We start from the raw sequence: 25,864 nt of genomic DNA on the forward strand, positions 1-25,864 counted from the left end.
AAAGGTAGCAATTATCACAAACCCTGATCAAAAGACTTGGCATTTGGCTGCTGTAGAAAAGATTATTCTGTAGCTCTCGTTCAGGTGCTCCATTTATTTGAAATGCTGAAAACCCTTCACCTTCAAGATAAACAAGTACCCAGCAGTGTTGGGTGCATGTGGAAGGCACATGTGGAAATTTAGGGAACATCAATGGAGCTAGCATGGTTTCACAGGCTCTCGTGGGCTGTGTCGGAAATTGTTTATGTTTTTGTGATTGCTCAGATGGTCGAGCTTCTGGATATGGCAGCAAACACTGCCACATATTTGATGAGTGCGGCTGATGCCAGAACTACCATCATGCAGGAGAGTCATTATCCTAAGAGGGACTAGTTCACGCTGCTCTTAAAAGTGGCACTGCTGGGCTTCCCTGGTGGCGCAGCGGTTGAGAGTCCGCCTGCCGACGCAGGGGACGCGGGTTCGAGCCCCGGTCCGGGAAGATCCCACGTGCCGTGGAGCGGCTGGGCCCGTGAGCCATGGCCGCTGCGCCTGCGCGTCCGGAGCCTGTGCTCCGCAACTGGAGAGGCCGCAGCAGTAAGAGGCCTGCGTACCGTGAAAAAAAAAAGAAAAAAGTGGCACTGCTTACGACGACATGAATGGACCTAGAGATGATCATACTAAGTGAAGTAAGCCAGACAGAGAAAGACAAATACCATATGATACTACTTATATGTGGAATCTAAAAAAAAAAAAAAAAAAAAGATACAAATGAACTCACAAAACAGAAATAGGCTCACAGACATAGAAAACAAACTTATGGTTACCAAAGGGGAAGGGAGGAAGGGATAAATTAGGAGTTTGGGATTAAAATATATACACTACTGTATACAAAAGAAATAACCACCAGGGACCTACTGTAGAGCACAGGAAACTACACTCAATATCTTACAATAAACTATCATGGAAGAGAGTGTTAAAAGAGAATATATATATGTATCTCTAAATCACTTTGCTGTACACCTGAAACAAATACAACATTGTAAATCAACTCTATTTCAATACAATTTAAAAATAAATAAATAAATTTTAAAAACTCAAAAAGAAAAAGTGGCAGTGCTTAGATGGAGTTCCTACCTGGGCTAAGCGTCAAATGAAAAAGGTTTCATCATTAGTGGTTACAGCAGACCGGAGAGCTACCGACTGATTCTATGAGCACCTACTATGTGCAAGGCAGAATCCTGACAAGGAGCGCTGAATAAAGCAAAGTCCTCTCCCTTCGAGGTGCCTCCACTGTAGCAGGGAAGACAGAGAGTAATGAGGAGAGACGCAGACGCATAGCAAGTCAGGCAGTAGTAAGTACCACGGAGAAGAATAAGACAGGCTAAGGGGATGGAGGTTGCCTGGGCTGCTCCAGAAAACCCTTCTTCTAACTCTTCGCCTTATGTCAGCACTGCAGACAACAGGGCTTCTCCTGTTGGAGTGAAATTTCCTTTATTCCTATCAGGAAGGCCAATGAGCCAGGGTTTGTGAGCGTCATAAGAAGGGAGTAGAAACCTAAAATATTGAGGCTTTTTGCACCTGGAGTTAGAGCTGGCCGTTCCCAGTAAAGCCCCATGTAGACCCGGCAATTCTAGGAATTCGGGAGAACAGAGGCCCTTGACTTGCTGTCCTCTCGTTCTCTTTTTATTAGGCTAACTGCTAAGCACGAAGGTCGATTAGTGCATCCCAGAAAGTATGTTTTTTTCTTGCTATGGCCTCCATACTAAAATATTTTAAGTTGATATAAGTAATCTAGCAATAATTCAGGAAATTGGACACATGAGGCTGCTGTTAGTATGTGTCTAATTATGGAGCCATTTACTCAAGCCAGTATCGACCATATGACACGTCGTGTGCCGGGTATAGGGGGGCAGAGGCAGCCATGGGCTTCGCCACCAGGTCGCTTAGCATCTACTAGGACAGATGAGACGACTTTGCTATGCTCTGCGGTCGGACACGGCTGAGCTGTGAGAGGGTCGGGGTGGCGACAGCAGACGTTGCTTCAGGCCCCGGGGACAACTGTGCCTTCACAATGGCCTCTGAGCTGAGACATGACCCAACCAGCCCACTGCCATGTGCGAGAATGACACGGTCCTGGGCTGAGTCAGGGCCCCTGGCCCCCAGATGCCCTGTGCCGTGTGTGCTGAGGCCACCACAGCCAGGGCGACAATCCTGCGAGCCTGTGGGGGCAAGTCCCTGGGCTTCGCTCCTGACCTTCTCCCCCCTCATTCAGAGCCCCCTCGGGATTCTGCCTGGTCCCCTGCCTCAGCTTCCCCGCCCCAGTCTCCCCGCTTCTGTCCCTGTGCCCCAAGTCGATTCTCCACACGGCAGCCAGGGCGCTCTCTTAAATACTTAAGTTAGAGGGAGCACCTTCCAAAGGCATCCCATCACCCTTGAAGCAAAATCCAGATCCTCACCGTGGCCCAAAAGCCCTTCAAGATTCCGCCCCGGCAATTTCTCCCACCTCCCCGCCTACCATGCCTCCCTTCCATCCTTCCACTGCAGCCACGCTGTTCCTGCTCTTCCCCAAACAAACCAAGCTCACCCCTGCCCCAGGACCTTAGCACATCCCCTCCTCCAGGAACGCTCACCTCCAGAAACGACATGGTTCTCCCTTACTTCTTTTTAAATCATCCCCTTAGACAGGCCTGCCTTAACTACCCTCTAGATTAGGCCCCTTTCCCTCCCTCCTTCATGGGATGTCTCATTAGCTGATGTCATATATTTGTTCATTTTTTTGCTAACTGTCTGTCTTCTTCACCAGCTATAAATGTCACGAGGGCACAGACTTTGTCTCTTTATCTTGCTCAGTGCCTGATACCTGGCACAAACAAGGTGTTTAATAAATACGTGCGAAATGACCCCCACGAAGACACTGGGGGGTTAGATTCAACACACCTCTCGGCCCTGTTCTCATCAGCCAACGCCAGTGTTCCACTTCCTTGAGTGCTGAATGGCTTCCAAATATCTATCTTTGGGTTGGACTTCTTATCTGAGTTCCAGGCTCACATATCCAATTGCTTACTGTATATTTCACTGGATTCCTCAAAGACTCCCTAAGAGGAGGCCCGCCCAGCCCCGCTCTCTCCTTCTCACCGCGTTTCCACACACCCACCTGCTCCCATTTCTTCTGTCCGTGAGAGGTGCCACCCTCCACAGCCCGCACGAGCCAGACATCTGAGGGTCCCTGCTGAAGCCCCCGTTCTCCTCTCCCAGCCTCATCCAACTCAGCCAGTCCCGTGGCCACGACCCTGATCCAGGCCTCCGACGTGTCTCTCCTGGGCTACTGCTGTCATCTTATAACCCAGGGGTCCCCCACCCCCCGGGCGCGGACCACTACTCGCTCACGGCCTGTTAGGAACCGGGCTGCACGGCCGCTCCCCGTGGCTCGCGTTACCACCTGAACCGCCATCCGTGGAAAACCTGTCTTCCACGAAACCGCTCCCTTGTGCCAAAAAGGTTGGGGACCGCTGTGATAACTGGGTTCCCTGTATCCGCCCGTGGGCCCTTCCACCTGTCGTGTTCACAGTGGGCACCTGCGGCCCTGTCACTCCTGTGCTTGAATCTGTGGTCGCCCCCCTCGGCTCTTAGGAAAAAGACCAGAATCCTTGACCTGGGTCTACAAGCCGGGTGGATGCTCTACCGGGACACACGGATGCAGCTGTGCGGGTGGTCAAAGGCCGAAACCCCTTCATCCTTCTCGGTCAGTGCCCCTACTCCTGCTGTTCTGGCCCCTCCCCAAGGCCCTTCTCCTCACTCGGGCGCCAGAGGGTCAACGCGGGGCGCGGCAGGAAACACTGGCGCACACGTGCCCACCGTCGTGACGCACACACACAGGGCTCGGGCCCTGGGGCGCGCCGACCCAGTCGGTGGCCGCTGTGACCATTGCCCCTGCCTCTCGGGTCCGGCACAGCCCTGAGGTCACCTCTCCGGCCTCATCTGGTCCCTGTTCTCTCCGCCTGCAGCCGTTCTGGCCGCCACTAAACTCTCCAGGCTTTTCTCTGCCTCTGGAAGGTGCTTCCCTCCCCTCCCTCATTAACCCCATCTCACCCCTCAGCTCAATATCTCTTCCTCTAGGAGTCTCCTCTGACCTCCAGCCCTACCCCACAGCTCTCACAGCCAGTAGGCTATAGTTCAGAGAGGATATGAGGGTAACGGCTTTTTTTCTTTTTTTAACCACTAAATTCCTAAAGCCCAGCTCTACACGCGAGGAGGTATCCAGGAAGACATTGGCTACCCGGGTCTGAAGCTTGAAAAATGCTTGGATCAATGAAAGACGCGGGTATCCACGGAAAGATACTGGCGTAGGCACATGTAGACGTGTGTCCTTGCGTGTGGACTTGTTCTTTTCTATAACTATAATCATGGTGATCAAAATCAGTAGACATATTCTATGCAATAAGAAAGCTGCCCTGAATATTCAGATGTCTCTTAAATAAGCCTCTTTTCACACTACTTAGCGTAATTGTTTCCGAGTATGGCAAACAACTCCTATTCTTTCCACGAAACATACTCTGAAAGCGTATTGCTTATATAAGGATCAGCACTTGCCGTATTACTGCTATCACGGTCCACTGGCTCCAAAGATTCAAGCAGAAGCAAATTCTCGAGCCGTGACCCCAGGACAAGAGCCTGTTTTTATCTTCTCAAAACAGTGAATGCGCGCTTTAAAGAGAAGAAGCTGTCGTCCCATAAGGAGCACGGGTCCGTGCGCATCACAGGGCAAGGGCGTTGCCCGGATGGCACGCTGAAGTTAACCGAGGTTCAAGTTCTGGCCCCTCTGCACCCCACCGTTCAGTCCTCTCCCCCTTTCCCCGCCCCGCCCAACACGCTCCACTCAGAGCAAAAGCCAAATCGCCTGTTAACACCAGAAGGAGGCTCCAGCGACGCTGGCACTCCTGGGCGGGTCTGCAGCTCTGCTCCTGCGGAAGCACAAGACAAAGAGCAGCAGGGCCCAGATCTGGGGGAAGGGGTGAAGGAGCCGCGCGGCTAACCCAGCAGGAGGGGCCCTGCACCCAGGGGAGCCCTCCTTTCACGCACCCGCCCCCCACATTATTTCCTCGCCTGCAGCAGTTACAAGTTTCCTCTGGCACTAAGCCCATCGGAAAGCGTGTCCGTGAAGTGCAAATATTGCCTCATGCTCGTGGAGCCCGAGATGAACCGAGGAGGTGCCTTAGAGGCGCAACGGCAAGGGGACAGGCCATTCACACGGCGGGGCCTCACCAGCAGCAGCCCGATCAGGACCGAGCCCCTCCCGGTGTCATCAGAATCTTCCAATTTCACACAGAAAATCAGCTCTGGCTCAGGGCTTAGGGACATGCAGCTGCCCCCATTTCTGCTAAGTGGCTCCTTTGAGAGCTGGCGTCTTAACCCTTGGAAGGCCTCTGAGGGGCTGGTGCGTCTCAAGCGGGCGCGCTGCGGACACTCAGCTGGGTTTCTGGGCCTGAACAAAGGAAGCCGGAGCTCGCATCCCTGCCGCCCAGAAATGCATCCGCGGGGGTCCCCACGGGGCTGGGGGGTGGCTGGCGACGCCACGACAGCTCACACAGCCCCTCTCCTGAGCCCTCTGACCTCCGGACTCTCCCTTGGCCCCCAGACTTTGCTCCTGCTGTCCCCCTCCCCCCAACCATGGAAGAAATGGGTCCAGAGTGCCAATCTCGCCAAAGGCGACCTTTAGGGCTGTACATTTACTTAGAATCGCCTCGAGTGTCCTCAGGCCTGTGGACGCGCGCAGGCTGGGATATTTGGGTGGAGGGATGACAGAAGGGGGCTTGCTTCTCCCCGTCTAATTTGCACCCCCAAGTCCGTCCACACGCCTGTCTCCCCTCTGAAGTTCACGGTCATGGCTGCCGCTTCATATCACACACCTATTTGTTTCCCATCACACCCCCCCCCGCCCCATCCTCTCTGACCTTCCAGCTGCGGATTTAGACCACAGAAGACCAACTGCACCCCAAAGGGGTCTCGGTGCAGGGTGCTGTCTATCTTGAGTAGGAGGAGAGCCAGGAAAGTGCGGCTGAGGCTGCACTCCTGGCATTTCCCCTGCTGGCTTGCAAAAGTCATGCAGTCCAGCACGACACGGGTGGAGTCTGAGGACGCCGTGCCCCTCCGTGAAATAAGCCAGTCACAAAAGACACACGCTGCATGAGTCCACTGATATGCACGAGGCACCTGGAGCGGTCAGGTTCCTAGAGGCAGCCGGGAGGCTGGCGGTCGCCGGGGGCTGGAGAGGAGGGAAGGGTGAGTTGCTCTTTAATGGGTGTAGAGTTTCAGTTTTGCAAGATAAAAAGAGCCATGGGGATGGAGGGTGGTGCCATCCACGGATGTACTTAAGGCCACTGAACTGTACACGCACAAATGTTTCAGAGGGTCGATTCTATGTTACGTGCTTTTCACCACAAATGAGATGCAATTGTTTTCACGGTTAAGATGATTTTTTAAAAAGTCACAATCGGTAACTTTCTTCTCAATCAGAAACGGAATCAGCTGTGTACCTGAACAATTGACAGAAACCAACAAACACAACAAAAGTCATCTGATCCCCGGCCCTGGCCACACCCCTGTCCTCCTCCTTGGGAGTAAGATCCTCTCTGTTCAGTCAGTGCCTAGATTTCCGGCCCCGAACCTGACTCTCTGTTTTCCAATCCGTCCTGCACACTTTCAGGCCCCTCCCCGTCCCCAAACCAAGCCCAGTCACTCGTCACTGGCACCAGAAACATCCAGAGAAGCCCTTTCAGCCGCACTAGTTCTCAGTCTCTTGTCAACCTGCGACAGAGCAAGCCCTCAGCGCTGCCTCCTTCTCAGCCCAGCAGCACACCCACAAAGGCCGCTGGTGGACAAAGGAGATGAATGTCACCACTGACACAGCATCCTTCAAAGGCCCTTCCTCCAGCCCACTTTCAAAGGCCACAAATGCTAAGAGGGAAGCAGGGACCAGCCAGACTTCTAAGGGGAGAGGCCGCAGGGGATGGAGCCGGGTGCAGCCCACACCGTTGGGGCACCAGCGCTTCCCTATGGGGCCCTGGGCCGCTGCAGGGCCACAAACGGCAGGGTTAGGGCCTTCAGCGGACCGGAGTCCTGAGGGATGTTTGAGGCCACTGGGAAAAGGTGAAGGGAGGCAGAGTCCAGCCTTCAGGAAAGGGCACCAGGCAAGAGCCGCTCTTCAGAGACCACGTGCCTGCCTGCACCCCGCATCTCACTTACCTGGTTACAGGTGTTAATGTCCACCCCATTCCGCAGGTGGTCCAAAGCTTTGTCCAAGTTACCTGATCTCGCTGCCCTCAGAAAGCTGGTAGCAGCATCGGCCTGCGAGGAGAAAGAGCAGCTGTGAGTGGGTGTGTGCGACAAAGATCTCACGATCCCTTCAAGCCCAGAGCTGCGAAAAGGGGCCAAGGTCACGGCGGCGGCCAGCACACCCTCCTGTTCGGGTACCCACCATGGCCCGCAGGCGCGTACGGGCCTGGAGCCCCTGGACAGACCGCTCTCGGCCCACGTGCGCGGCGGCCTTCAGAGCCCAGGCTCCCTTGCTTTTGGTGTTTTTATGAGCAAGCGATCTTGGCTAGGATCCGGGAGGGGCCGGCCTTCGAGACGGTTCCCATTCCACCAGTGACCGCTCAGCAGGCCTGGCGTCTCACTGCCTCGAGGCTTCCACGGGCTGCGCCTTCCTCCTGAGGAGCCCGAACCACACTGCCCGGCCCCACCCACTGAGTCACAGCCGGAGGCACCGCAGCAACCAGACGCAAGCTCTTTGGGGCTATTTTGTGGTTTCGTTTTTAAGTAAACAGCGCGCGTAGCACTTACTACCTGCCCAGAACCATTATCGGCACTTGACATATAATATGTATCAACACACACACACACACACACACACACACACACACACACACACACACACACACTGAGATGCATTTCGTCATTTAAAATAGCCCCAAGAGGTAAGTCCTATAGCCGTCCCCATTTTACAGATGAGGGAACGGAGGCCCAGAGAGCCCAAGTGACTTGTGCAGGTTCACACGGCAGGGAAGAGGTACGGCAGGCAGTCTGGCTCTGCCACCTGGCCTGGCAGGTGCCCCTCGCCAGTTTTCCTGAATGACGACGAAAAAGCACTTGGGGTCTGTATGCTGAGGCTCAGCCACCTACAGGCACACCCAGATCCTGCCCAGGACGTTGGTTTGTATTAGAGATGAATGACGGCCAGAGAGTGAGAGCTGGGGGGGATGGCAGACAACTGCAGGGGCTCCGAGTAGCTCCCCTGCGTTAGGGGGGGTGCCCTACAGTCTGCAGGTACCTCTGCTCCTGTGTTCTTATCTGTAAGCCAGGGAGGGAGGGGGCCAGGCCTTTCCCGCACCCTGGCTGCGGAGCTGAAAGGAAATATTGTACATGATTATAATTATGACATCAGCACCAGCGCTGAGCACGGAGCTTTTGCACGCAGTGTGCGCTCCGGGTGAGTTCAACAGGTGAGAGCTGTCACGTGACAAGCCGCGTGTGAAGCGGGGGCAGGTTAGGGTTGGGGGCTTAGGCCGTTCCTCCAGAAGGTCCACCCAGGGGTGCTCTGTCTCCTTCCATGCTCCCCTCCTCCAAGAACGTGCTGTAGCGGGCTGAACCGCGGCCCCCCAAGATACGCCTGCACCCTAACTCCTGGAGCCTCTGAATGTGACCTTACTTGCAAAAAGAGTCTTTGCAGATGTAATTATGTTACGGGTCTTTAGATAAGATTGTCCTAGATTACCTAGGTTGGCCCTAAATCCAGTGATAAGTGTCCTTATGAAAGACAGAAGAACACACACACACACACACACACACACACACACACACACACACAAGATGTAGGCAGAGGTCCGAGTGACACGGCCACAAGCCAAGGAAGCTGGCAACCAGCAGAAGCTAGAGGCGGTCAAGAACAGTCTCCCCTGGAGCCTCCGGAGGGAGCGTGGCCCTGCTAACACCCTGATCCAGACCTCTGGCCTCCAGACTGTGAGAGAAGGTATTTCTCCTGTTTTAAGTCACCGAGTTTGTGGTACTTTGTTAGAGCAGTCACAGAAAGGATGGTGCCTAAACATGGACGATTCAAAATCTACAGCCAACAATCTCAGTGTCCTACAATTAAACCAACGCAGGCCTGCACACCTTCACCAATTAAACAGTTAATCCAGGGCAGGAAAGATTCTCCAGCCTTACAGATCTTCACACCCGAGGGCTGCCCCGTGGCCCCGTCCCTGCCACCGCAGGCCTCTAGCGCTGCTCTAGAACTCCTGGCCGACCCCTCGCTGACCCTCCTAAAATCCTGATGTCCTGCCAGCCCTCCCCGACTCCAGGCCCGCAAGGGTCCTGCTATAACCCAAGCTCAGACCCAAGCTCTGAGTCTGTTGGTTCACGACACACGGGGATCTCCACGCCACCAGCAGGGCAGGAGGGCCCCTTCCTCCTCCCTCCCCGTCCCCCGCCATGGCATTCCCACGCTCTGTCTCCCACCGGGCCCACATCCTCACTATCCAGGGGTCTTGACGTCCTCTCATTTGTTATGCCCAGTCTCGTCTTTCTTCCTAGTCCACTCAGCCCCTAGGTCCTCTATGATGCTAACCTTGGATGCCCAATACTTACCAACTTTAAATCTAGGAACAAGAGCCTGATTTTTTAAAAAAATACATTTTAAATACACCTTCCTCTAGTTCTTATATTTATACAAGGCTTGTCTCCCCTCACCAAATTGTTGGCTTCTCGGGGCTGGGACCAAATCTTCTATCACTTTGGAATCCTTCAAAGCATGAAGCAACTGCTAGGCCAAGACCTCCCTTGGCCTAAAACCCAGGGCACCTAACAGCCCCAGGCTCCTTGGCAGGGCATCTGTAGAGAAGGAATTATTTCAGAAATGAGGATTAATCTATCGGTTCCTCATGAGCTGGATTCCCAGAAAAATCAGGCTCAAGGTTCAGTCCCTCTGAAAATGTCTGTCTGTGCCTGCTGGTTCAGAAAGCCTGTCTGGACTCAGCGGTCTGGAAGAAAAATATAGTACATGATTTCCCCCAAATGAGAGTATTAGAGAGAGACACATCTCCCACTTGTCCAAACTCTCTTCTGCAGACCAATCATAGGATGTGGGATGAAAACCTAAGCATGGTGGATACAAATAGATGTAACACCAACTAATGACACTGTCACTATTCAGAGCATTGAATCTAGGAAGCAAAAGGAGAATATTTATGACAGACAGACAAGCAGATAAACAGAGGGCCGCGGAAGCCCAATCTGGATGAGGCTGAAGAAGGCTCAAGAGTTTCTGTTGTGTGTCTAATTGAACCATGAAATTATCATACTAATATCAATCAATTCTATCCTTCAATCCTGATCACAACCTGTGAGGCAGGTTTAATTATTATGTCCATTTTAGAGGTGACAAAACTGAGGTTTGGCGAGGTTAATAACTTGCCCAAGTTCTGTGTTAGTTAACACTCAGCGATTCAGCCCAGGACTCCATGAACCAAGCCAAAACCTTCCTACTGCCCTTGACCCCGAGGTGCATTCTCAGCCATTTCAAACCTGAGGGTGACCAGAAAGCCAGGACAGGTGTAGGGGCTGGGAGGGCCCCCATGCCTTTCCCAATTAAACAGTGAATCTATGGCAGAGAAAGGGTCCCCGGCAGGTCCCGGCTCTGACCCTGACCTGCTGCGTTGAGGCCAAGACAGGCCTCTAGGAAGGAATCATCCAGTCCCAGTCTTTCCTTTCCCTGATGATAAAACTGATGGTAAAAAGAAAGTGACCGGCTAAGGTCCCCTAGATAGTTAGAGGTGAAGTTCAATTGCTAAGGCTTTTTCATTTTCTTTTTAGTCTTCTCTGGGCATAGAGTTGTCAGGACCCAGGTAGGATCCTCAGGGTATCTTACAGGTGGATTGTAGGTAACAATGGCATTCCACTGGGTATCCCCCAGTTTAATTCTACAACTTATTTCCTGAGGTCCTGTTTCAAGTCCAGAATCCTGCTAGGGCAAAGAGAGACAGTAAAAACTCTGAATATAGGTCTCTGCCCTCGTGATTTGAAAAACAAAGTGACAGAGTTAGAAAGTGGTCCATTCCACAAGCACGCAGTGGGCACCTCCTAGGTGCCGGAGAATATTTCAGCCGCAGAGCAAATGGCCCTCTTTGGAATATGAGACCCACTCTTGCCATCTTGTTCTAACTCAATTTCCTGCAACTTAATGACCTGTCCTAGGTGCCGTTTCCTGGTGCGTCTAGGAACAGTCTGTAACCCAGTAGGGCAGAAAGAGAGTCAAAAGAATCCAATATGCTCCATTTAGAATATTTACCTGAGTTAATACCAACCAGAAAAACAACAATAATGACAAAATACGAACCAGACTATCTTAGCGCTAGGATACATTGGAACAGAGTCCCTGGCCCTCCCTGAGTGCCCCGTCCCTGCAGGGCAGCCTCAGAGAGGCCTCTCTGTGTGGAGAGACCGGAGGAGCTAAAGAAGGCTGCCCGTTGCATCCAGAAAAATCAGTCCGCGATGGGCCTAAACCCTGTACCACCACCGAGAGCTGTCGCCCCTCTGAACACCCAACCAAGGCTGCCCACTTGCGCCTTTGCCCCTTCCTCATCTTGAGCTTTATTTTAACCTAATTTTACCTATGAGAAAACTGCCAGCACTGAGGGGAGGAGGGGGCACACACATCTCATTGCATACCAGGCCCGCCTCCCTACAGATGAACCCATGTGATGTCCCCGAACTTCTTTTCACAATGAAACAAGTTACCTTTATAAAGCCCTTCCTATGTATTAAGCCCTCTGCACCAACGACTTCACTGGCTCCCCGCAATAATCTCCAGAGGCAGGTACTTTCATTGTCTCCTCTTCACAGATGAGGTAAAAGAGTCACAGAGACGTTAAGCATCTTGTCCGAGGTCACACAGCGAATCCTGGCTGGGCAGGAATCTGAGCAGTGCTTCCTCACCAGCCATGTTCTAGTGCCCAGAGATTCCGCTCCGGTTCAGCTCTGGCTGGAGGGAGCCTTCCGCCTGCACTCAGAGGCTGTGCCCACTTCAGCCCTCGCTCCAGGAGGAAGGAAGCAGAGGGGAAAGGAAGGGAATGGAATTCCTCTTGGGGCTCAAGTTCTCATCAGGGCTGCTCGTGGGAAAAGGGAGGTGAACCCTTGGTTACCTGAGATGCCCGACTATTATTAAACTTGCACTTCCTGAGTGGGGCAAGACGAATATAGCAATAGATAAGTAGCAGAGGGGACTCCAGTGTCGGGGGAGGGAGAGCCGGAAGCAGGCAGCTAAATGTCAGCAAGCCTGCACCCAGGGGCAGGGGAGGCTGCCGAAACACCGGAACCAGGCAGAGTCTAGGTTTAGACCAGGTGGGAGAACCCAGGGCCTCCTCACGCCTTCTCTGGGGCTTGAGATGGCCTGAGTTTTCCCAGGACAAATCATGACTGACGTTTTCAAGGTCTCCCAGTGCAAAATCTCATCTAAAAAGAGGAACGGAAACTGAGCTCTCATTAATTTCTGTAAACAGTGATAAGACAGCATCTGCTTCCCAAAGGGTCTTGCTTGGGCAAAAGGCAGAGTCACTGTCAGAACTCCCAGTAGAGGTTCTGGACCTTTTCCTGAGGGGCTGCTGCACATCCAGAAGACCAAGGACAGCAGGGTGGTATTTGGCCTCTATATGGGGGTTGCCTTCACATCTGAGAGTCCCTTCATACTCGGCGCCCGGGTGTTCCTTGGAGCCCAGGTCGGGCCTCCAAGAAAGAACAGGCAGTGCCCGCCAGCACACACCTGTGTGGCCCCTGCATTGGGCTACTGACGACAGAGAAACAGAAGTGAATCCTGGGCCCCAGCGTGCGTTTTCATTAGGTTTCTTTCATTTTTCTGCCCAGAAAATTGTGCTTAATTAAAGGTGTCCCTGAGGAAACGAGGTGTGTAGGCCAGAGTCCCGGTCCTCTTATGACCTCTCCGCACAAGTACAAGGCCTTGGGGAAAACCCCGTCCACTCCTGCGCTCTTCCAGCTTCGTGCCGGGACGCTGGGTGATGCAGGATGTGAGAAAAGCCACAGTGGACCCTGATGTTGGACAGACCTGGCGCGAAGCCCTGCTCCGCCACTTGATGCTGTGCCTCGCACAAGTTCCCAGACCTCAATTCCATTGCTAAAATGGGGGCAGTGCACAGCTCGCCGGGGGGGCCCCGGCTCCCTCTCACCCCCATTCATTTCCCGCTGACTCTGGACCTCCGGGCGCTCTTGTTTCTAAGGTCTGGGGCTCAGGCGTGCCGCGGGCGCCGGAGGCGGCCCTTCCCCGGCCAAGGCCAAGGCCGGGGCATCCCCGCGGGTCCCAGTTGGTCCCCGCGGCCCCCCACCGCAGAGTCAGTCCGGCGGGACTGGCCTCCGGGCACCATCCGCGCGCCCGCCCGGCCGCCCGACCACGGGTCCGGCCGCCTCCCGGCACCAGCCCCTCCGCGGCGGCGGCGGCCTCCAGGCCAGAGGAATTTTCCTCTGGATCCCGCTAGAAGCCTCGGCGCCCGCGGACGCGAGGCAACAGAAGGGCGGCCGGCGCGCGCCCCCGCCAGCGCCCGCGCCCGCGCCGGGAAAGTTGGCGGCCGGCGCCCGGCGAGCCCGCGGCGGGGGGCGCGGCGGCGGGGACCCCGCCCGGCGCGGGCCGGCCTGGCACTCACCGCGGCGTCTGGACCCGACCTGCGCGGTCGCGCTGCCATCGTCCGGCGCCGGCGCGGAAATCCGAGCCCGCGGCCGGCTCCCCTCCCCCGTTATCTGCTCGGCGGCACGCGGAGCGCCAGCAAGTGAAGCGGCATCAGGCTAAAAATACAGGCGCCCGCCGCTCGCCTCGCCTCGGCTGGGCTCCGGCGCGCGGACCCTGGCGCCCGCCCGCCGCTAGCGGGGCCGCTTCATTTCCTCCTCATGCCGGCGTCTGACGCGAAAGGTAACGCGGAGCGATCTCCGGAGACGAGGCCCCTGCGGCCGAGCCCCGCGGCGCGGGCGCGTGGCGGGCCGCGTCCCGCGGCTGCAGGCGGGAGGCGCACACGTCCAGGCGAGGTGAGGAGCCCCACGCCGCATGGCGCCCCCGCCCTGCCTCTTGCCTCCCCGACCGCCCGGGTGAGTGGGCCCCGGGGCCGGCGGAGACGGCCAGGGCGAGCGCAGCAGAGGCTATTTATGCCCCATCACCGATCTGCACGCTTCCAGCGCTTGCAGCGTGTCCTGAGATGCCATCTCATCAGCCTCTTCCAGCTGCTGCCAGGAGCCGCGCGGCGGAGTGAAGCTGAGACGCGGATCTGTTACTACGTCTCCCTCATCCCTCCAGTCTGACGGTGTTTTAGGGAATGTCACCCAAGGCCGGAGGAAGCTCCCAGATTCTGCTCCGGGACCATCCTCACCTTTTCGTGCGGTCATTTCGGGGACAGATGTCGAGACCCTGTCGGGGGGCGGGGGGTGACACCAGGGATTACGTTGAGTGAAGAGCAATGGCCAGCAGAAGCAGTGACGGGGATTGTCACACCCTCCGGCAATACTGCTTGTCCCAACATGGATGTTCTGTGTCATGAGCCCAGCCTCATGCTCTCTTCAAGTAGCAGTTTAGACACGACACCAAGTGCTCTTTTCCCACCCCTCCTGCCCCGAAGCATGGGGGGCACCGGACAGCTGTGTGTTTGGGAAGAATTAACCCACTGAGTACCTCTTAGGTGAAGGACATATTGCGTTACCTCATTTAACCGTCGCAGGCACCTCTTGAGGTAGAAGATGCTATTGTAGTTGTGTGGATGGAGAAGCTGAGCCCAGGGAGGTTAAGGTCAGGACCAAGGTTACTACCAGTAAACAGAGGGTCCAGCTGACCCAAAGCCCTTCCATTAGCCACACTGGCAAGTTCCCCAGCCCAAGTGTGCCCAGTGCCAGGAGGGGACAACGCACGGGATACCCTGAGGTTAGAAAAAACAGAGTGTTTTCCACGGTAATATGCTCTTGTAAATTGGTGGAGCCACTGTGGAAAACAGCATGGAGGTTCCTCAGAAAACTAAGAATAGAGCTACCCTATGATCCAGCAATTTCACTCCTGGCTATTTATCCGAAGAAAACAAAAACACCAATTTGCATACACCTCGGTGTTCCTAGCAGCACTATTTACAATAGCCAGGACATGGAAGCAACCTAAGTGTCCATCAACAGATGAATGGATACAGAAGATGTGCTACGTATATACAATGGAATATTACTCAGCCATGAAAAAGAATGAAATTTTGCCATTGGCAACAACATGGATGGAGCTGGAGGGTATTATGCTTAGTGAAACTGAGTCAGACAGAGAAGGACAAACACTATGCTTTTTCACTTATATGTGGAAACAGAACCATAACACAAATGAATATAACAAAACAGAAATAGATTTACAGATACAGAAAACTAGTGCTTACCAGTGGGGAGAGGGGTGAGGGAAGGGCAAGACAGGGGAAGGGAATGAAGAGGTACAAACTACTGGGTATAATATAAATAAGATATGAGGATGTCATGTATAGCACAGGGAATATAGCCGATATTTTATAATAACTTTAAATGGAGTATAATCTATAAAAATATTAAATCACTATGCTGTACACCTGAAACTAAAAACTAATATACTCTTATAAACTATCTCTACTTCAAGTAAAAGAAAAAAAGTAAGGTGCCCTTCAAATCCATTCGACAATTAGGGGAACGTCCCAAATAAATGGAATAAATAAAGATCAAGAGAGAAGGACAGGATGGTGCCGAAAAAGAGTGATCTGAAGTGTATAATGCAACCAACCTCTCCCAAGTGGATGAAAACACTGGAATTTGAAGACAGCGGCATCAGAATTTTCCAGGCCTGAGACCCTCAACACCATCGGAGGACAGGCAACCTCTGAAAGGTGGAAAATGCCACACCCCTGTACCAAAGGCAGGTGTCTGCCTGGGGGAGTCACCACGGCCCCTTCTCCGAGCACAAAAATGCCCACATTTTAAAGACACGGGTTACCCTACAGGCCTCTTGCTCTGTGCTTCTTAAAACTGCCTCTCAGATTTGCTAAAAGCCTCTACATAGAGAGCTTCAATTAATAAATTATGGTTACTGGAACAGCCCTGATCATAGCCCAGTGCAATATCTCAAGGGATTCCAAAGCACTGTTCCAACATTAATATTTAGAGAGAGAGAAAGGCTCCACTCAAATGGCAGATGAACAATATAACAGTTTCAAAAGCACTAATTCAATTGACTCACACGATGAACTGAAAAATAGACCATTTTTAACAGCTGTATTGAAGTGTAACCAACACACTGTAAACTGCATATTTAAAATGTACCACTTAGTAAGTTTATATATATATATATATAAAACACTATAACACCATCTCTACAATCAAGACAATGTACCTCCAAAATCACCTCCAAAAGTTTCCATCTGCCCCTTTGTAGCCCCTCCCGTTGGTCCCTACCCTTGCCGACACTTGGTATGGTTAGTCTCAATTTAGACATTCTAATAGATGTGTAGTAGTATTTCACTGTGGTTTTGATTTGCATTGCCTAATAACTAATGAGGTTAAACATCTTTTCAGGGGCCTACTTGCCATCCACATAACTTCTTTGGTGACGTATCTGTTCAAATCTTTTGCCGATTTTTAAATTGGGTTGTTTGTTTTCTGATTGCTGAATTTTGAGAGTTCTTTCTAGACAGCACATCTGCTTTAAAGGTGAGATGAACTGAGATCTTACACATAAAGTGAAATGTTCAAAGTTAAATAGCAAAAGTTCCCAACCCAATTCTGATACCCAGGTAGTATAACACCTAAGCCCAGGATTCCTTATACCGTAGTTGCTATGGGTTATATACAATCACAAAGAAAAAAGATGAACTAGTCATAGTGGACCAGAAGCTGAATACAGCCCATGGTGCTGTTGAGAGAATGGGAAAGGGACTGAGGTATTATCAGAGGACTTGAGTACTCAGGACTGCCAAAAATTCTGGGTTTTTTTTTTTGGCTGCGCTGGGCCTTGGTTGCTGCGTGCGGGTTTTCTCTAGTTGCGGCGAGTGGGGTTTATTCTTCGTTGCGGTACGCGGGCTTCTCATTGCGGTGGTTTCTCTTGTTGCGGAGCACGGACTCTAGGCAAGCGGGCTTCAGTAGTTGTGACACGTGGGCTCAGTAGTTGCGGCTCACAGGCTCTAGAGTGCAGGCTCACTAGTTGTGGTGCAAGGGCTCAGTTGCTCCGCAAGGACTGCCAAGAATTCTTGACTCTGGTTGTGACCTCAGTAGGGTTGAGGTTTTGCAACTTAGATATGCAGAGTTGGACAAAGCCCAAGAGGAGAAGAAGGAAACAACTCCAGGCACGTTACCCAATAAGGCCTGAGGTTAAAGGACCTGGGATGATCGATATTAAAGAAGAGAAGGCTCAAGGAGATAGCCCTTAAGATGTAAACCTCTCCAGCGCTAGAGCGTGGATCTCAGATTGGGACTATTTCTATGGTACCCCTTTCCAGGTGCCATAACCACCTTGATTCAATTATAAGCTTCCTACAGGTAGAGGCAGCTTGGTTCACGTGTCCTGTATTCCAAGTCGCTCTCCTTCACTTTTCCCACCTGCCCCCCTATGTGACTAGCACAGACATGGGCAGTGGCGCTGACTGCTGTATGAACATTTCCTTAGGTCATAAGGAAACTGTAAATCATGGGGTTAAATTGACGTGGAGAAGGTTTAGATCAGACAGAAAGAATTTTTCCGGTGGTAAGGGATGTAACTTCACAGAGCTCATTATTCAGAAAGAGCTGAATCTTTCTTTGCTGGGGATCTTCGGGGTAGCAGAGAAACATAACTAATCATTTGATATGGTGTAGAGAACTGCAGGATAAACTAGATGACTTGCAAGGGTTTCTTTGGGCTCTAGGGATTCAGAAAGATAAGCCCTTATTTTTTTTTTTTTTTTTTTTACCATTAGTTGACTGTCCCTCCTCAACCCTCCATCATACCCTTCGACAACAAAGAATCATCCTGCTCTTTGCCTGTTTCCTAATTTTTTTCATACCTTAGGGCTGCGCTTTTATTACAGGTATTTAGTGTACCCGGGAGATTTGCCTGTGAGAATCACTGAAACCAAAGCAAACAACCAAGGCAAAGGACCAGAAAGGAATTGATGGGCTAAAGGAAGAGACGAGGGGTGCTTGGTAAGGACCCCTTGTTCTATCTTCCAGGTTCATGGCGTGTGCAGTTTTTTTCCAGTCGTGCTAAATATTTTACCAGCTGTCTCTGCAGTTCCTCACAGACAAGCGTAATGAGGTGCTGGAGGCTTCGGCCGTGGAGTTCTGTCCTCCAGGCCACATCAGCTATGTCAGGAGGAGACAGTGTGGGGAGAAGAAAAAGATGCAGCACGCAGAACCCCTGGATGGAGTGGGAGCCTGGCACGGCTCCGGGGCCCCCCTGCCACGAACTCCCCCATGAATCTTTAGCTCTTCCAGAAACTGGGAGGATGCTTCTTCTTGCTCAAAAGCCTGAAGCAAAGGATCCCAGGTGCGCGGGGCTCTCAGATGAACCCCAGGATGCTTTGGGGGAACAGAGCTTCAGGCGGCAGCCAGCCTGGACCCAGGCTGGCTCCTCTCTACAGGGACGTCAAAGCTGAGATTCAGGGCAGACCCGGGATTCCAGAGACGGGCCACCTGGCACCTCCTGCCCCAAGCAGTGAGCACTTCTCTCGCCCTGCAGGTAACTGGAGGGCAGAGGGCCTCCTGCTCCTCTCATTTGAACCCTCCTCTGCAGTCAAGTCAGACTTGGTCCTCACCGAATTGCAGTGTCATCATTTGCTTTTCCAGGCAGCCTTAAAATACTCAAAATTAGCAGGCCGCCAACAGTGGAGCTGTGTAACTTCTGATAAAGGGAAGTAACTTTTCTGAGCATAGCCTTCCTCATCAGTGACATGAAAATAACCTTCCCCTGTCCCCCACCCCCAGGTATTGTGAGAATTATGTAAAAATGCCCAGCACCACTGCAGGCACGCAGTAGGTCCTCAGTAAACGACACGGATGCTCTTTTTTTCCTCCGCCCCTCCCTTCCTTCACCAAAGCTTGGGGCAAAGGTTAACTCCCACCTCCCGCCTTGGGGCAAAGGTTAACTACTCCCGCCTCCCGCTCCGAGGTAGGGGGTGTGACTGATTTTGCTTCTACCCTGGAAAATTAGGGCCCCTTTACCGCTTCTGCAAGGTCAGGACACCCACGGCCGGATACAGGCCCCCAGGCACCCCCAGCACGCTGCTGGAGCCACTGGACCTCTTGGGCTTTCTTTCACTGCATCATTTTCAATTTCCATTGTCTGTGCAGTGGAGAACCGGTTCTCAGGGGGCGTGTACAGCTGAAGCCTTGCTCCCCAGCCCAGCCCGGGTCCACAGCTCCTCCCCTGCTGACAAGGCTCGCTTTGCGCCCCCGCCATTCTTCTATCTGCGTCGCCCCGCGCGCGCTCAGGGAGTTGCCCCGGGCCCCCGAGTCTCTGTACGAGGCCGATAAGGTCTCGCGCCAGGAGCCCCGCCCTTTCCTCAGAAAGGCAGGCTGGCTTATCACCACCTAAAGCAGGCGGGGAACCACCCGGGGCGGGGGTGGGGGTGGGGGTGGGGGTGAATGTCTTTCGTTGTGTGTGCAGTGTTGCACCCTCCTGCCCTAACCCCCTCCTCAGTTAATTAGGAAGGAACTTCACAGAATAGATATGCTCCAGCCGGCGTGTTGAATGAACCAAGAAATCCAGTGTGACTCCTTCAGACCTTTGGTAGTGAGAGAGGAGAGAGAGGCGAGGAGAGAGAGCCTGGCTTGATTTAACGCTGTGTGGGGAGCTCCGCGCGGCCAGTTCAGCTGGCACAGGATCCCGAGTGCGGCGCCTATTTAGGGAAGTGATCGGAGCCGGGTATCAGGTGCCACGGTGCTGGCACTGGGCTCCACCGGGTTCCTCTTAAGAGGGTTCGCAGGCCCGGAGTCTATTTTTAAACCTGTGAGAAGGTGCTACATGGATTCCACGGAGGGCCAACGTTAAACCCGAGATCACACCGGGGAGGTGGGGAGAGTGCAGCTGAATCTAGGATTTTCTCTCCACGTACACACAGGGCTTCCCCTTAGCCCTGGGGCCAGACAGATGCTGACGGTCCATCGAAAGGATCTCTTTAGTTGCAGGCCCCTCTTGGACATGACCTTGTGGAATCTGACTCCTGACCATGAACGCCTGAGCTACCCTCTGGGACAATGTTTCAGTATTGAGATTTTAAAAATATACCCGCCCCCCCCCCCCACCAACCCTGTGAAAAATCAACATGTCTTTTTATATGTCTGTCATCTCTCTTCTGATTTTCAACTCAGGAACAGAAACCCGCACATTCCCCCACCGCCCAGCACTGCGCGCCCACAGTCAAGTTTTGCCGACGCAAGCAAAGCCTGACCTCTGCAGGGGTCTCTGTGCCCACCCTCCGCCCTGGAAATCTTGTCCCCGTGCTGAAGAAGAGTGTAGGAAGGGGTCTCAAGGGGGCGAGTCTGCAGGGCACGTGTTTATTCTCCCACTAGTGAGAAGCCAACAGGCAGCAAACATCAGTTTCTCATCAAATCACCGGATGAAGAGAGCACCATGTTTTATGTACAATAACAAGTTTCAGCTTCAGTATGCATTTCTCTTTCGGGATAAGAAATAGACCTGGAATTCCTAAAGGACGAACTGCCCTGAGAACAAGTTAGTGCTTATGCTGAGCAGTTCTGGGACTACCCAGGACCACCAGACAGGGCAGTAAGGATGCGATGAGGCGTCTTGTCCTGTGCGTCTCAGACTCCGCCTATGCCCAGCACAGAAGCCACTCTCAACAAGCGCATCAGCTGAATGGGAGCTTCAGCCAGGCCGGGTCAACGCGAGTGTTGAGGCTCAGTAAACGTTAGCCAAATTGGAAACTGAATCGATCGATTCCGATTTGTAACTGTCACATCAGTGAAAACAAAAACCAGATGTCCAGGGCGGTTTGACAAACTGTTCATTTCCCCATAAGCCACGATGGTCCCTGTGGACATAGCCTTGGAACCACTGTCGTTTCCTAGGTGGGGAGGTTACGATCCTGGGTGGGCTGCGCTGCAGGCATGGATCCCAGACCGCAGCCCGCACCTCCCAGCTCTTAGCCCGAGTCTCCCTCAGCACTAAACTGCCAGTCCAGCCCCCACAGAGCAGCTCGGTCTCCTCACTGCCAGGACACCAAGGCAGACAGGTCTGCAAGAGTTCACGCCTCTCTGCGGAGGCTGGGAAAGTGGTGAGCTTCCATGAGAGGCATCCGTATCCTGCCAAGAGCATCCCCTGTCGTCAGGTGCAGCGGTCCACCTCAGACCACCATGCTTCGCTTTCCCCACAGTGTGAGGCGCTGGCTACGATCAGAACTGATGCTTCAGAACACGTTGCCAGACTGCTGATTGCGGAGCCCAGACGCGGGGCGGAAATTACACACATTTTGGAAAACATGTGTGAGATGCTATGCGCTGCCGGGAAGGTCCCGTTGACTGAACTATGCCCACCCGGTGCTTCCAACACCTCACGGAACCTGCCCCTGTAGCCTGCTGGCACGGGAAGAAGAGTGTGATAACTGGAGAAAATGCACACCTGCACTCACTTCTGCTCGCACATGCTAAGATGGAAACCCACTTTTTTCCTTCAAATGGCCCACTGGGCTTGCGTATCGGCAATGAAACCCATGGTTCCAGAGTTTCTGAAGGACGCTCAAGTGTCAGTTCAGACAGCCCTGCATGGCCACCCAGTGGATCTTTATTTGAACAGTTCTCCCTAAAGGGACAGAGCCAGGATGGGTGGTGACGCATCGCCAGCCACCTGGAGACTTTCCGGAAGAATTCCAGACGGGCCCCGCCTTTGTCCAGCCTGTGTAGCAAAGCTCTCCCAGATTGGCAGAGGTGGCCTCGGGACATCCACTGGGAACTGGGACCTGGGAAGATGATGCTGGGTGACCCCTTCCATGCCCTGTGGCCCATAATACTTTACTGTAGGGACAGCGCAATACAGAGGAAAGGGCAGGAGAAGGAAATGATTTGAAAATAATAAGAGCTGAAATTTACAAGCCAGGCACCATGCTAAGCAAGTTAGATGTCTTAACACCTTTCATCCTCCACAACCACCCTGTGAGGTAGCTTATTGCCCCCATTTTACAGAAGACAAAGTGAAGACACAAAGACATTAAATAATTTACCCCAGGGCTTCCCTGGTGGCGCAGTGGTTGAGAGTCCGCCTGCCGATGCAGGGGACACGGGTTCGTGCCCCGGTCCGGGAAGATCCCACGTGCCGCGGAGCGGCTGGGCCCGTGAGCCATGGCCGCTGAGCCTGTGCTCCGCAACAGTGAGAGGCCCGCATAATGCAAAAAATAATAATAATAATAATAATTTACCCCAAATCACCAAAGAGTAATAGGATGCTTGGGGTGGTGTGTGGAGCTGAGTGAAGGTACTTGTCCTGGCTTTTGCTTGATTACATGAGCCTAAGGTATTTTTAGGGTGTGTGAGAAACGTGAAATTCAATATTCTCCAGGAAGAATTGCTCAGCCTTGGAAATTTGAGTGCAACTAGGGCCTCTCTATTAATTTGGCCATTCTCTAGTCAGAAAAGACCCCAGCCACTGCCCCAAGGCATGGTCAATGCAGAAATGTTAGACCACTGTTTCTATGAACCCAGGCCCTAAAGTGTTATTTGTTTTGTTTTTAACTGAAATATAGTTGATTTACTGTATTCTATTAGTTTCGGGTGTATAATGTCGTGATTCAATATTTTTATAGATCATACTCCATTGAGAGTTATTATGACATTTAGCTATATTTCCCTGTGCTGTACAATATATCCTTGTATTTATTTTACACATAGTAGTTTGTGTCTCTTAATCCCCTACCCCTACTGGTCACCACTAGTTTGTTCTCTGTATCTGTGTCTGTTTCTCTTTTGTTATATTAAAGGTTTAATTAGAGAAGATTGAAACTGTCCTTCCAGAGGGTTGGGAAAATGGAGAGTCTTGAAACTGTAAGGTCGACCTTAATCCCAGGCTACCCCAGTTGAGTTCTCTAGAATCATAACCGTGACTTCAGTACCAACCCCTTCTGAACCAGGCGAGGAAAGGTCCAAGAAGCAGGCTCTAAGCCTGCTCAGCGGCCCTGTATGCTCAGCCCCAAGACAGTGGAACCCTTAGGGACCCTCTGCTGTGGAACCAACTTCTCTCCCCTTTCATTTGGGCCCCGATGGTCAAGGGTGGACCCAGCTGGCCAATCGCTGACTGAAGAAGTTTGCTCTCTCTTCCCGGAGCCAAAACATTTCAAGGCAATCAAACCCAATTAAGCTACCACCCAGCCTACCTACGATCTCCTGAAGTTTGCCATTTTTCACAACTTGACAACAGGAAGGCAGGCTCTTTCCTTCGAGATGCTCTTAAGCTCCTTTGCACAGGGTACTTAGTGGCTACCGCAGAAAAGCACCTTGGCATCTGCCTTCTACTTCTTGGTCCTATTTTCTCTTTACTACCAAGGCAACAGCAGATGCCACACATAATATCTCACACAGGGCTCATCATAGTATTCTTAATAATTGAATAGAGACCATTATCTTTCTATTTAATCCTCTTGTCAATTCTGGCTGGCTTCTCTTTCGAATATCTTTTCATGCAGTATGTTTATCACCCCTTTTATAATTATTTAAATGAAAAAAGGTGAGGAAATAAGCTATAAATTGTCAGCCTAATCTGCATTTCTCTACATCCTGCTTCATCTGCAGAAAACCCCACCTACCACAGGTGAATCCTGAGGTATGTTTCTCATTTGGACATTTCAAATCTAGACAATGACAAAGCATGACTAGACGGTCCTTCTCTGAAACCTTGGCTTCATATCTTTTGACAGAAATAAAATGTTAGAGATGTATTGATGTTCTTTCCATCCAAAATGTTATGACGTTATGAAGACCTCATTTTTACTCTAAAATCACCCTTGACAACCACTCCCATGAGACATGTCCCATGACAACATACTCCCATGAGTATCCTTTCAACATGACTTTTCTTAGCACCCTGACTTTGAACTCCGAAATAAAGGAAGGATAAGTATTAGAGAAAGAAAGTGAGAAATGGGCAGTGAATCAATTATCACTAATACAACCATTATTGTTTCTGTAATGACTGAGCTAGTTCTTAGCCTTCAGAGAAAGACATTTCCAGGATTTCTGAAATCAGACACCTAGAGGCCAATTAACATTTCCAAAGGAAAATCATTGTCAATATTCACATCAACCTTTAGTTCCACAAGCGCTTTTAGGGTGGCAGTAGTGGAGGTAAATTATCGATACTGCAGCACTTAGTGGTATTGATAGGTCTGCTTCTCCTCATTCATTTACCCTTCCAGTCAAACTGCCAAACTGCCATGCGCAGTCCGAGAACACGATGGCGAACACGATGGCAGACGCAAATAAGCATATTCTGTGGTTCCTAGCTTTGGGAAGATCTCAAGCTACTAGAGGTGAAAGATATAGCTATATGGAAAATACATAGAACAATAAATGGGTTAAAGATTCAGTAAGACAATAGCTCAAGAGATATAAGACAATAGCTCAAGAGATACTCCATTAGTGTATGATTAAAAGGAAATGGGGGGGCTTCCCTGGTGGCGCAGTGGTTGAGAGCCCGCCTGCCGATGCAGGGAACGCGGGTTCGTGCCCGGGTCCGGGAGGATCCCACGTGCCGCGGAGCGGCTGGGCCCGTGAGCCGTGGCCGCTGAGCCTGCGCGTCCGGAGCCTGTGCTCCGCAACGGGAGAGGCCATAGCAGTGAGAGGCCCGTGTACCGCAAAAAAAATAAAAATAAAAAATAAGGAAATGAGGGACTTCCCTGGTGGTTCAGTGGTTAAGAATCCACCTGCCAATGCAGGGGACAGGGGTTCAAGCCCCGGTCCGGGAAGATCCCACATGCCATGGAGAAACTAAGCCTGTGTGCCACAATTACTGAGCCCGTGTACCGCAACTACTGAAGCCCACACGCCTAGAGACCGTGCTCTGCAACATGAGAAGCCACCGCAATGAGAAGCCTGTGCACGGCAACGAAGAGTAGCCCCCGCTCGCCGCAACTAGAGAAAGCCCGCGTGCAGCCCAAAAAAAATTAGTTATTTAATAAAAGAAAGGAGGAAATGAGAATGTCCATCGACAGAGGAATGGATAAAGAAGATGTGGTACATATGTACAATGGAATATTACTCAGCCTTAAAAAAGAAGGAAATAATGCCATTTGTAGCAACATGGATGGACCTAGAGATTATCATACTAAGTGAAGTAAGTCAGACAAAGAAAGACAAATATCATGTGATATCACTCATATGTGGAATCTAATTTTTTAAATGATACAAATGAACTTAACAGACAGACTTAACAGATATCAAAAATAAACTTATGGTTATCAAAGGGGAAAGGTCGGGGGTAGGGATAAATCAGGAGCTCGGGGCTAACATATATACACTACTATATATAAAATAGATCACCAACAAGGATCTACTGTATAGCACAGGGAACTCTACTCAGTATGTTGTGATAACAACCTATATGAGAAAAGAATCTGAAAAAGAGTAGATATATGTATATGTATAACTGAATCACTTTGCTGTATGCCTGAAACTAACACGACATTGTAAATCAACTAGCCTCCAGTAAAATTCTTTAAAAAAAGGAAATGAGAGTTTCGAACAAGAAGTTCCAGGAATTCAAAGGAAGGGTTGAGATCAGAGGGGAATATGGCACTCGGAGGAATCTTTTATTGAGTAGTGAGATTCGAACCAAGCCTTAAGGGCTGCCAGTTCTCGGGGAGTCACCGGGATC

At 51.7% G+C, this 25,864-nt stretch overlaps 1 protein-coding gene across 8 annotated transcripts in view; it reads right to left on the bottom strand.

Moving 5' to 3' along the window:
- ANK1 (ankyrin 1) overlaps positions 1 to 25,864 on the bottom strand; it is a 213,975-nt gene that overhangs the window by 87,308 nt on the left and 100,803 nt on the right. For 6 of the 8 annotated variants that reach the window (XM_067022663.1, XM_067022669.1, XM_067022668.1 and 3 more), the window contains exon 2: positions 7,222 to 7,323. In XM_067022663.1, the coding sequence (XP_066878764.1) occupies positions 7,222 to 7,323 (102 nt within the window). Of the gene's footprint in view, positions 1 to 7,221; positions 7,324 to 13,682; positions 13,936 to 25,864 lie in introns of those variants that run through there. The other 2 variants (XM_067022666.1, XM_067022665.1) reach the window with 2 other exon arrangements.

Source organism: Kogia breviceps, chromosome 20, assembly GCF_026419965.1.
Source record: "Kogia breviceps isolate mKogBre1 chromosome 20, mKogBre1 haplotype 1, whole genome shotgun sequence".
Taxonomy (NCBI): Eukaryota; Metazoa; Chordata; class Mammalia; order Artiodactyla; family Physeteridae; genus Kogia; species Kogia breviceps.